Source organism: Convolutriloba macropyga, chromosome 6 (genome assembly GCF_964194025.1).
Source record: "Convolutriloba macropyga chromosome 6, txConMacr16.3, whole genome shotgun sequence".
Classification (NCBI taxonomy): domain Eukaryota; kingdom Metazoa; phylum Xenacoelomorpha; order Acoela; family Convolutidae; genus Convolutriloba; species Convolutriloba macropyga.
In genome coordinates, this window is record NC_134473.1 from 47,908,884 (window position 1) to 47,920,962 (window position 12,079).

Genomic DNA, 12,079 nt, shown 5'->3' on the forward strand with positions numbered 1-12,079 from the left:
GTTTTTAGGTGTTCATAATTGTAAGTTTGTATTAAAGCAGGATGGCGCAGGGGAAGCGCGCTGGGCCCATAACCCAGAGGTCGGTAGATCAAAACTATCTCATGCTCAATCTTTTTACGTAAATTTATAGATTTTTTTGTATGCATATATATACTGCAGTTGAAATATTTTGCTTAAATCGGAGGTTGTGTTTGGGTGTGGTTGGTGTAGGTGCGTGGCGCTTGTGTGTGAGTGTTTGGGGGTTGTGTTTGGGTGTGGCTGGTGTGGGTGCGTGGCTCGTCTGTGTGTGTGTGTGTTTGGGTGTGTGTGTGTGTGTGTGTGGTTGTGTGTTTGTGCATGCGTGGTTGTGTTTGTGTGTGGTGATCGTAATTGGCTGATGTTTAGCGGAGTGTTTGGGGTGTGTCGGAGAGACGAATGTTTATCACACCAAACGTGTTTCACAACTTCTCAAATTGATTAAAAGTGAAATAGCGTTGAAAAGTTTCCTAAATTTTGGACCCCATTTTCCAGAAAACTTTACAAGTTATTGTCCCCCTATGGGACCAAAATTTCAGTTTTTGAAAAAAGTGTTTCCGACAATTTTTTTCACTTACAAAACATGTTTCACAACATTTCACGTTGATTGAAGCCAAAAACTCGACAAAAAATTTTTCGAACCAATTTTTCAAAATTTTTTACAAGTTATTGTCCCCCTATGGGACGAAAGTTTCAATTTTTGAAAAAAGTGTTTTCGACAATTTTTTCACTCACAAAACATGTTTCACAACATTTCACGTTGATTGAAGCCAAAAACTCGACAAAAATTTTATCGAACCAATTTTTCAAAATTTTTTACAAGTTATTGTCCCCCTATGGGACCAAAATTTCAATTTTTGAAAAAAGTGTTTCCGACAAATTTTTTCACTCACAAAACATGTTCAACAACATTTCACATTGATTTAGACCAAAATATGGACAAAAATTTGTTCGACCTCATTTTTCAAAATAATTTACAAGTTCTGGTTGCCTTTAGGGCGCGAAATTTCAATTTTTGAAAAAATTTTTCCGACAATTTTATTTACTCACAAAACATGTTTCACAACATTTCAGGTTGATTGAAGCCAAAAAATTGACAAAAATTTTTTCGAACCAATTTTTCAAAATTTTTTACAAGTTATTGTCCCCTATCGGACCAAAATTTCAATTTTTGAAAAAAGTATTTCCGACAACTTTTTTTAGTGTTAAGTGTTTGTCCACCCTCATATGAGGGGAAAAAATTTTTCTCAAAAATTGCATTTCGGCGAAAAAAAATAGGGGGGGACATTTTTTGCAATTGGTCAAAAAAGTTAAGTGTCCCACCCCGTTGTAGTCGGGCACAGAAAATCGCGTTGCAAAAATTGTCCGTCCCCCCCCCCGTTGAGGTTCCTGTCAGCTTTTTATACTACTCTTGTGGCATAAAGGTTTTTATCAGGTTTAATTCTGAGTAAATTAGTGCGGTACAGTAGAGTCGATGATTAATAGCCGCGAAGTGATAGCGGCTATTATAGGGGATTTTGTGGTTTTCTACAATTCAAAGATTTTGAAATGTATTGGTGGGCTGTCTTTTTTCAAGATCTGTTGACGCGTTTTTCGGTGTATTCACGTCAGGAGTAAAAAATCGAGTAGGTTTGCGGTGTGACTTGTTTCAAAATACCTTTGAAGTGGAGTGAGAAATTGGTGTTTGAACAATTTGGCGGTTTTTGAGATGGATTTTTTTTCAGGTGCGTCAATTTGACACCAGGTTTGAGAGTTTTCTCTCCTTGAGTGCTTTTACGAGGGTACATATGTGTTCTAATTGTGCCTATTTGCCTTTTCTTGAATTCATTAGGGGCAGCTAAAACTTTTTACGACTTTGCCACAATTTTTTGTCATAAATTATTAGTGTTCTAGATTTTGTCCCCTTTTTAAAATTATCTGTTGTCTTATCGCTTAGTATCATCAGTTAGGTATCTGATTGGTTGCTCATGAGGCATAAAGGAACTTAATTAAGGGGGCGAGTTAATGGCTAGTGGTTTTCATGACTTGACACTTTTTCCTCAAAAATTTTGAGTGAATTTTTGAGTTCTGCCTTTATTTATTGTACTTTTTGATGTCTTATCCATGAATCTCATTGGAGACAAGCCCCCTGATGCTGCTAATAGTGCTTAAGTTATTGATTTAATCGCTTTTGTTCAAGGCTAGTGTCTTCTATGACTTTTACAATAACTGTTTTCAATAATAATTATGAGTTTTTTGAGTTTTTCGAGTTTTTTTTTCAAATTTGTCATCTTAATTGTTAGTCTCATTATTGACAGTTCTCGCTAGTTGCCAAAAAGGTTTCAATTAAAACAAGTAATTTCAGTTCATAGCTTTTGCTTTTTGTGATTTATACGCTTGTTCGTTTTTTGAAAAAATCTTAGTAACTTTTCTTATTTTTGGTAAGATTTGTTGTGCTTTTTGGTGTTTTGTCGCTTAATCTCATTGATGACAGGTCTTAATGGTGGTCATTGATGACTGTATTATTTTATGTAATTGTATCCTTCAGTAGCTGTTGCGTTCTGTGACTTTTATACTAAGTGTTTTCAAAAAGTTTTTAATGACATGTTACTGAAGAGAAATAGAGGAATATATTTGTCAGCTTGAGTTCATAGCAGTTGGTTTTTGATGTTAATCCTATCTAAAAAAACGGATTATTCGTCTTGCTTGTTTTTTGTTCTTGTGTTTTTTTATTGCTTAGTTTCATTACTAAATGTCTAACAGCTCTCATTTGCCTTTTAAAACGGAGTAAATGTTTGTCAACTCATAAATTAATAGAATTTGAATTTTAATTGAATTGTATTTCAGGATTTGTCCGGTTATGTGTTATTAAGTTGTCGTCTCCATCAATGATTCTTACAACCTGACTCTTTGGAAATAGCTTTTTGAATTACTTCAGTGACTTCTACTGCTTTGCAGCTAAATTTGTGCGTGTGACGTCATATGTTCTGCTTTTACATCAATTGCGTGACTTACCGCAGCGAATTCAGCCTAGTGTTTCAATTAAAATGGTATAACTTGCACTTGTTTCAGTTCACGAGGATAATCAGACAACCCAAAATTTTAGTAACTTTAATAATTTGGATGAGCTACAGTGACTGAAGTGAAGTTTCAGCAGCCCTTGCAAAAAATTTTGCAATAGTGTTTAGACCAATTTTTTTCTACTACGGACCTAGACTACCTTTTGTTGTTCACAATTTTTGTTCATTTGGATGTTCCACTTAATTGCCCCCCCCCCCCCCCAACACAGACACACACACACACGAAATTATAGCCCCTCATTATGGTATGTTCACCATGATTGGGGGGTACAGATTATCTGACTACTGAGCTATGGAGGGGTCTGGCTATAATGGGAAAGAGCCGTTCATTTATGCATATGAACTAAAGGACCTTTATTTTTCCCAATACACAATACACATAGACAGTATTTTAACAAAGTTTGTATTTTTAATAGCGGCCTCAGCTTTTCAACTGGCTATTATGGCGCTCCTAATTTTTTTAAAATTCAAATAATTTGAATTTTGTTGGGGCGCTGTCTTTTTATTACAACTCGAAGAGGAGTATTGGAGAAATTCTTTTTCTTTAATCAATTTTATTGGATTGAATTTTGAAGCAGGAAATAAAAAATATTAAAAAATTTGGAGCGAATTTGTTGCTGAACAAAATGAAGAGTGGAGAGAAAAGAGAGTGGTTCTTTGTTCATATCGCTGTTTTCTAGTGAGCTAGAAATTGAGGTGTGAAGAATTCTCTAAGAGAGCAAAATTTTTTGTTCAGTTGCGGCATTTTAAAGCATTTTTTTTTTTTTGGTTAAGAGGTTTGGTTATGTTTTTGCTTTAATTTTAGGCTGGTTTTGGCAGTGGTTTGAAGGTTTCTGGAAATTCACATGAATTCACATAAATGGTTTCAGTAATTAGTATTTGTTTTTGATGATATAATATGAGATAGTTATTTCGGGATCTCAATTTGTAACGAAATTTGATCAGATTTTTTATCAGATTTTAACAGATTTGACTTTATTGTTTTTACTTTATTGTTTTGTGGATAATCATCTATTAGTGGAGGCACGTCTTGTATGATGAGTAGACGAACGGCTTTTCAATGGATTCCAGTTGTTTCCCGAGTTCTTCCGGCTATGTTTTTTTTAAGATCTGTTCACCCATTTTCACAATTTTTGAAGTCAAATTAAAGTAGTGATTTTGGTCACGCAGAAACATGAAGTTGAACAGAAACGCGAGTTGTTTTGCGGCGTAAAATTTTAAAGTAGAGTGAGAGAACGGTGTTCAAACAGAAATTCGCTTTCGCGCTAGTGGTTTTTTGTTCTTATGCGGCAATTTAACTTTGATTTTTACTTTTTTTTTGGATTTTTGGATGGGATTTTTTTTCTAAATGGGTTTTCTCGCTAGTCGTTTTCTGTTTTGACATGCGGCATTTTGGCATTGATTTTCAGTTATTTTTTACCAAATTTTTTTTAGAAATGGTTTTCCCAATTCACCCATAGTCCGTTCTAGGTTCTTTGTTCACTTGCGGTTATTTCACTTTAATTTTTACTGTTTCTTTCTATTTTTTGGAAAGGATTTTTTCTAAATGATTTTACCAATCCATTCATAGCTCATTCTCAGCCAAATTGTTCGTTGTGAATCAAATTTCTATTTTTCACTGGTGGTTTTCTGTTTACATGTGGCATTTTGGCATTCACTTTCTGTTTTTGTTTTATTTTTTCATCTGATTTTTAGAAATGGCTTTCTCAATTCACCCTTAGTTCGTTCTAAGTATAGTTTTTTTGTTTAGTCAATGAAAATGCTTTGAATTGTACGTCAGGACTGTCCTGCTATTTTTTTTTCTTCGTTGAAAAAAATTTCCGCTTTACATTAGTTCACAGCTTGCTCAACATTTTGCGTGAAATCTTTTTGACTCCTCTAGACTGGTTTCACTCTTCTTTAATTCTGCTAAAATTGTTTTTAGACAGCATTTGCTCAGCAAAGCAATTCAAAACGAACAGAGTCAGTATCAAAAAACGCAAAAAACGAAATCAGAAATAGAAACGGAATAAGCCCATAATGCCCGATTTTTAGATGCCCGTTACTCGAACTTTATTCTTAGTTACCATCTCTAATTCTTATTGGTACTTATACTAGCCCCTGCGTGGTCTCACTACGAAACAGGAGTATCTTCAGCTTCAAAATGACATCAAAATAGTTCGCTCTTTAATGTTTTTTGTACAAAAATCATCTTTCCCTTCTTTTCATTTCTCTTTTTTCAACGGCGGCCATTTTGCGATAATCCGCCGGGTATGTTTTTAGTTTGAGTGATAAAGCTCAGAATTATTTTTCAGTGAAAAGATTTTTAATTAGATTTTTCCACCTCATTGATTTGCGTACCTCATTTACGAGTAAACATTCTTCTTCTCAATTTTTGCTGCTTCAATTATTTTTTATGAAACTTGTAAAATAATTATCATACAATTTTTTTGTAAACTTTGTCAAAAACTTTATCGAAATGATAATTTTCTCAAAATTTATCGAAATGATAACCTTATCGAAATGATAACTTTCTCAAATGATAACTTTTATCGAAATGATAACTTTCTCAACTTCGCAAAAGCGTGGTTCAAGAATGGCAAGATTTTTTATTAATTGTGATTAGGATATAGAAAAAGTCGGACTTCACTGAGTGATAAAGAGAAAGAATCGCTGCAAAAATTGTTGACGAAGAGCACGACATCAGCTCATGGTGATGGTGGTGATACACTCACTCAGGCTTACCTCGACCTAAAAGTGCAAAGAGAAGAAGACAAAAGAAAAAAGAATGAACAAAAAGCCAACCAGGTCAAGTGTACTTCCTCATATACACTAAATCCCTGAAATATAACGCAGTATCGTCACTAAGAGATCGGTTAAGCAAACATGCTCAACACAAAATGCGGCTATGAAAAGGTAAGTAAGTGGGTGGTCATTAAAAATGACAAAGTTCTCTATCATTGTTAGCTTTCCACATCTGGTCCCCGGTAGAGGTATTTCATCAAGCCTAAGCCGGTTTTTAGAGAAGACTTTATTGCTCAAACTCTCCAGACACTAATTTAGGCACAATTCGAAAAAAAGCCATGAACTCAATACCGTCAGCTGTGAAATTCAATACTAAGTTCAATACACTCATCTTAAATTTCGATTCAAATAGTTCGAAAAAATGAAAAGAATGGTATCAAGTTTTGGTTTTAGGTTCTGCGTGAGCTTTTGATCTCTGTTGAGAGTGAGGAGTTGAGGAGTGCATTGGAGCAGGAGTGTCGAGACTTCTCCAGGAGGATGTCTGCTATGGATGAAGAGGTGGAGAGGAAGGTGACAGAGATCAAAGAGAGTGATCAACAGCATAGCATGCTCACTCAGGTCAGTTGGGAGCAAATGTTTCTTCTTACCTGCACAACAGCTTTTTGAGCTTAGTCAAACTATCCACTGCTTTCGAAAAAACGTTTGAATTTGAGGCTTCCTAGTTTGAAGTTCCGCACCAAGAATTGGCATCAGATCAAAATTATCATCACTGTGGGAACTCTTCACTGAGAAGAACTCTTTACTGTTAGGCAAAACGGTTTCAAGGGTTATAACTCAACAAATCTGAGATTGTTGATTGAGTTTTATGAAATGATTAAAAAAGTTAGACACCCAAAAAAATATCATTATTTTTAACTGGGTGGCATTTTCATTATCTAAAAATTGATCTGTCAATGGTAAAATGCAAATCAAAAGTTTCCTAACTTCTAACATTTGTGACAGACAGCTAATAAAGTTTAATCGACATAAAACTTATCGCAATAGTTGAAGCTAATTGAAGAGTCTTAAAAAATTGTTCCTGAACTTCATAATCGAAATTTTAAAAAGACGAATGAAACAAGGAATGTTGATAAGACAAGAGGCTGTGTCTGAAATCATACTGAACAAAAATTTTCAAGGTTTAAAAGACCAATTGTTAAAACCATATTAAATTTTTTTTCAGATTTGTGTTAAGGTTTTCATGTAAAAGTTACCACAACAGTTACCCCAACAATTATGCTCACAACAGTTACCCTCATGAATTCGAGGCCTTAACTAGGGTACTTTCAGGCTTTCGACTGCACAATTGGAACCTTGACTGAGAATCAAGAAGACTCAATCAACCGTCTGATCCATGACTACAACATGCAATTGGAAGACATGTTGGACACATACAATAATGAGTTGAATGACGAGACAGTGAAACACAGGGAGAAAATGATTGATTTGACGGACTGTATGTTTGCACTAGACAACAAGTTCAACGATGAAGAGAAAGGTCAGTGAGAGTTCTGTGAAAATCATTTATTTCAAATTTTGATCAATTTTCATTCTTTAGTAATTATTTTTCCTCCCACAACTTGCTTGACCACAAAGCTGTTTTGAAAGCAATCATAGAACAGCTTTGCAGCAAACCACATCAAATCTCACTCGTGGAAGAGAAATTCTTGTATCAATTTTAAGATCACTTCTTAGACCAGGAGTGTATTGCCGTCTTTTAGGACTTTTGATCTAATGCAATTGAAATCAATGATTCGCACTGATGTGTTGCCAATGTCACTGAAAGTGAGGGAGTGTATGTTGTATTCTTTCACTGTATGTTCAATTATAGTAGAATCATAGATTTTCAAATATGCTTCCTGCGTCACCGCTAGTGTGCTCTGTTTTGCTCTACAATTTTTCAATTGTAATTGAAAGAACAGGTTTAGCGGCTGTGTTGCGGACGTGACTCGAAGTTATGAATGATGTGTTGCCGTTTTTTCAACTTTTATAAACGAATATATGCTGCAGCATAAATTGGGTTGAGCTAAATTGCAGCATCAATTTTTTGTCGACGTGTCCGGCATCACAATATTTGCGTGGAACTAAAATCCAGTGTGAACAACTTGAATCGCATTTGAAGTCCAGTTGCTATCAGATGTCGATCTGAGGTCTTTTCATACTCCTTTCGGGTTCAACTCGGTCTTTAAATAGCCCTTTTCAGTTGAGTTTGATCTTTTCATAAGAAGAGGCCTACACCAGGGCCTTATTGCTAAGATGTGAGAGCCGAAAGCCTGAAAGCTCTTGTTTCTGCAGACATGGACACGCATCAGGCCAACCTGAAAAAATTCATGGAGCTGCAGGGAATAAGAGAGACACAGAACTTGCGAATAGCCAGCGAGAGTCTCATCGAAGAGTATTGGAGACATTATGAGGTATCTACTGCCGTTTTCACTGCTATGAAAAAAAGTTGTGCAAAAAAGAGGTATTTTAGTTACAAATCTTGCTCGTTCAAAAGATTATCAACAGTTTGATGATTAAATGTTACCCGAGTCAAAGTTACCGTCAAATTTCCCCCAAAACCGATGTAAGTTTAAGGGGGTATTTTGGTTTAGTTGATTAAATCGATGTGAGCATGTGGGGCTTGACCCAATAATTTACACCTCAACAAGATTTAAGATTAGGGTAGTAATTCGAATTTGGCAAGATATGACATAAGGGGAGAAAAAGATTAAAATTGTTATCGTCAAATATGCTGCTCTTTCGTTATCACTCAAAAAAATTTATAAGCAATTGAACAGTTCCTTGACGGATATGCTAAAAGCTTTCGATTTATTTTATAAATGAAACGACTGCTTCATCAGGGAAAACGCCTGATTTGGTGCTCCCTCAACTCTTTGACCGATTTACCCCTACAACTGGCGACCCTCAGACCCGAACTCACAGCGATGGAAGTTTGACACAAAGCGATGGAAGTTTGATGAAGCACCCGGGCCGAGGTGTCAACGCTAAAAAAACGCAAAATTATGTAAGATTGGCGTTGAATGCGTTGAATTTATGTAAGATCTACACCTGAGCCTAGATCTTACATAAATTCAACGCATTCAACGCTAATCTTACATAATTTTGCGTTGAATTTTGGCGTAGATCTTACAAATTTAGCGTTGAATTTTAGCGTAGATATTACATATTTAGCGTTAAATTTAGCGTTGATCTTACATAAATTCAACGCATTCAACGCTAATCTTACATAAATTTGCGTTGAATTTTGGCGTAGATCTTACATATTTAGCGTTGAATTTTAGCGTTGATCTTACATAAATTCAACGCATTCAACGCTAATCTTACATAATTTTGGCGTAGATCTTACATATTTAGCGTTGAATTTTAGCGTTGAACTTACATAAATTCAACGCATTCAATGAAAATCTATAATAATTTTGCGTTGAATTTTGGCGTAGATCTTACATATTTAGCGTTGAATTTTAGCGTTGCTCTTACATAAATTCAACGCATTCAACGCTAATCTTACATATTTTGCGTTGAATTTTGGCGTAGATCTTACATGTTTAGCGTTGAATTTTAGCGCTGGTCTTACATAAATTCAACGCGTTCAACGCTTATCTCACATAATTTGGCGTTGAATTTTAGCGTAGATCTTACATATTTAGCGTTGAAATTAGCGCTGATCTTACATAAATTCAACGCATTCAACGCTAATCTTACATAATTTTGCGTTCAATTTTGGCGTAGATCTTACAGTTTTAGCGTTGAATTTTAGCGTTGATCTTACATAAATTCAACGCTTTCAACGCTAATCTTACATAATTTTGCTCTGAATTTTAGCGTAGACTTACATATTTAGCATTGAATTTAGCGTTGATTTTATATAAAATGAAAGCATTCAACGCTAATCTTTCCATTCCATTTCAGACCACTTTACGATTTCAAAATATTTCAAGTTTTTTTTCAAAAAGTCATTTTTTTCACTTTTTCTACCCCTACACTTCACAGGTGAGAAACATGAGGTCAAAAAACATTTTTTAGTGCTCTTTTCTAGTGCAAAATCCAATTCAGACCATTTTACAATTTCAAATTTTTCAAGTTTTTTCAGACAAATTTTTTTTACTGTTTCGTCCCTCTATACCGCACAGGTAATTAAGAAAAGTCATGTCAGCAAAATATCACTTTTTAGTGCTCTTTTATAGTGCAAAATCCATTTCAGACCATTTTACGATTTCAAATTTTTCAGGTTTTTTCAAAAAACTATTTTTTTTACTCTTTCGTCCCTCTATACTGCACAGGTAGTTAAAAAAAGTGATGTCAGCAAAAAATCACATTTTAGTGCTCTTTTATAGTGCAAAACCCAATTCAGACCATGTTACGATTTCAAATTTTTCAAGTTTATTTTTCGAAAAATTAAATTTTTTTTACTGTTTCGACCCCTATACTGCACAAGTGAGAAAAATGAAGTCAGCAAAAAGTAACCTTTGACTGCTCTCTTACGGTGCAAAAACAATTTCAGACCATTTTAGGAATTCATTTTTTTTCAAAACTCCGCACATGGTAAATGCGTTGAATATGCTAAGTTAAATACTACGCAAAATCAACGCAAAATATGTAAGATCTACGCTAAATTCAACTTAAATTTTTTAAGATCTACGCTTTATAAGAATTGCGGCTCTTAAGGAAACCAAGGTACTGTGGCACAATGGTAGAAGAGGCGAAAAGCAAACAGGAGGTCAGCAGTTCGAGTCCCATACGCAACTGGAGGTTAATAGTTCAAGTGGACGCTTTGATTTTTTGTAAGATCAACGCTAAATTCAACGCAAAAATATGCAAGATCTACGGTAAATTCAACGCTAATTATGTAAGATCTACGTTAAATGCAACGCTAAATAAGTAAATCTACACTAAATTCAACGCTAAATTTGTAAGATCAGCGGCAACTAGCGTTGACAAGTCGGAAATTTCACCGCAATTTCCTTACATAATTTTGCGTTGAATGCGTTGAATTTTTGCGGTGAATGTTCCGACTGGTCAACGCTAGTTGCCGCTGATCTTACATAATTTTGGCCAAATTCCTCGGCCCGGACAGCACAAAGAACACGTCCAATTGTAGTTAAGTTGACTAATCCTTGGAAATATCGACTGCTCCTGATGTCGAATTAAAAAAATTGAGGGCTCAAAACATTTTTGTCAAAGCTTTCTTATCCCAAGATGATTGGGAGAAAGAAAAGAAGCTACTTGACTATCGTTTCAAACTTGCTCAAAAACTGAACGTTAACGGATCAGAAATCAAAATTAGATCATGGGCGTTGTTCGTAGAAAACCAGCTCGTCGACATAACTCTCTCAGTGGAAGAAACATGTCAGAAGATAGGTCATCAAACATCTTCACGTTCAAGACTAGAGGAAAAACAAGTACTGAAGATAGGTTTATTGAACTGCCGGTCAATTTCAACAATTGATCGCAGAATGAATCTCGATATTTTACTAAAGGAATATAATATTGACATACTTTGCTTAACTGAAACATGGCTTACAGATGAAGTAAGAAATTCAGAAATTTTCCTAAACCGGCAATATTTTGTGCAGTCCAGAAAAAATAGAAAAGTTGGAACTCACGGTGGTACTCTTTGCTCACAAAACAAATCTTTGTTTCAATCAAGCAGCAGAAATTGAAACAAACTTTAATTTTTTGTCATGTTCTGTTTATTTCCTGAACGACATTGTACTAATAATCATCACCTTGTATAACCCTCCACAAAACAGCAAATACCGGGTTTCTGATAGAGATTTACAAAGATCAATAATTATAGTATTATTTAAATTGGAGTTGCTTTTCGACTCCAGTGCTCAGAAAAAATGGTGTTGAAATTGAATGGTGTTGAAAATTTGTCACATGTTGACTGGAATGCACTTTCTAGTAGTAATGAATATGAAAAAACTTTCATAAAAGAAATAGATGCTCTGAACCTTTGCTCAACCCTCAACTCCAGCTGTTGTCCCGGCATCTTTTTATGCAATAATCTGGAGCAATGTAATCTAGTGGTTGAGGCTAATTCCTTCTCAGATCACAAATTGTTCATGGTAGAAATTTCTGTCAGACTCACAAGACTTGCTACATTGCTTTTAACAGAGTTTCTACAATGCTTGTGAAAAGTCAATACCTCGTATAACAAAACGACGGCTTGACGCACCATCTTAAATGTCATCCCATGGTATACACATAGAAAACAAGCTGAAGACGCTAAGGAAAAC

At 35.0% G+C, this 12,079-nt stretch overlaps 1 protein-coding gene across 1 annotated transcript in view; it reads left to right on the forward strand.

The window, feature by feature from the left end:
* The window catches only part of LOC142341331 (dynein regulatory complex subunit 2-like), a 56,114-nt gene that overhangs the window by 22,236 nt on the left and 21,799 nt on the right, over positions 1–12,079 (forward strand). The window contains exons 3-6 of the mRNA XM_075392257.1: positions 5,680–5,861; positions 6,252–6,416; positions 7,128–7,335; positions 8,133–8,251. Of these exons, the coding sequence (XP_075248372.1) occupies positions 5,680–5,861; positions 6,252–6,416; positions 7,128–7,335; positions 8,133–8,251 (674 nt within the window). The remainder of the gene's footprint in view (positions 1–5,679; positions 5,862–6,251; positions 6,417–7,127; positions 7,336–8,132; positions 8,252–12,079) is intronic.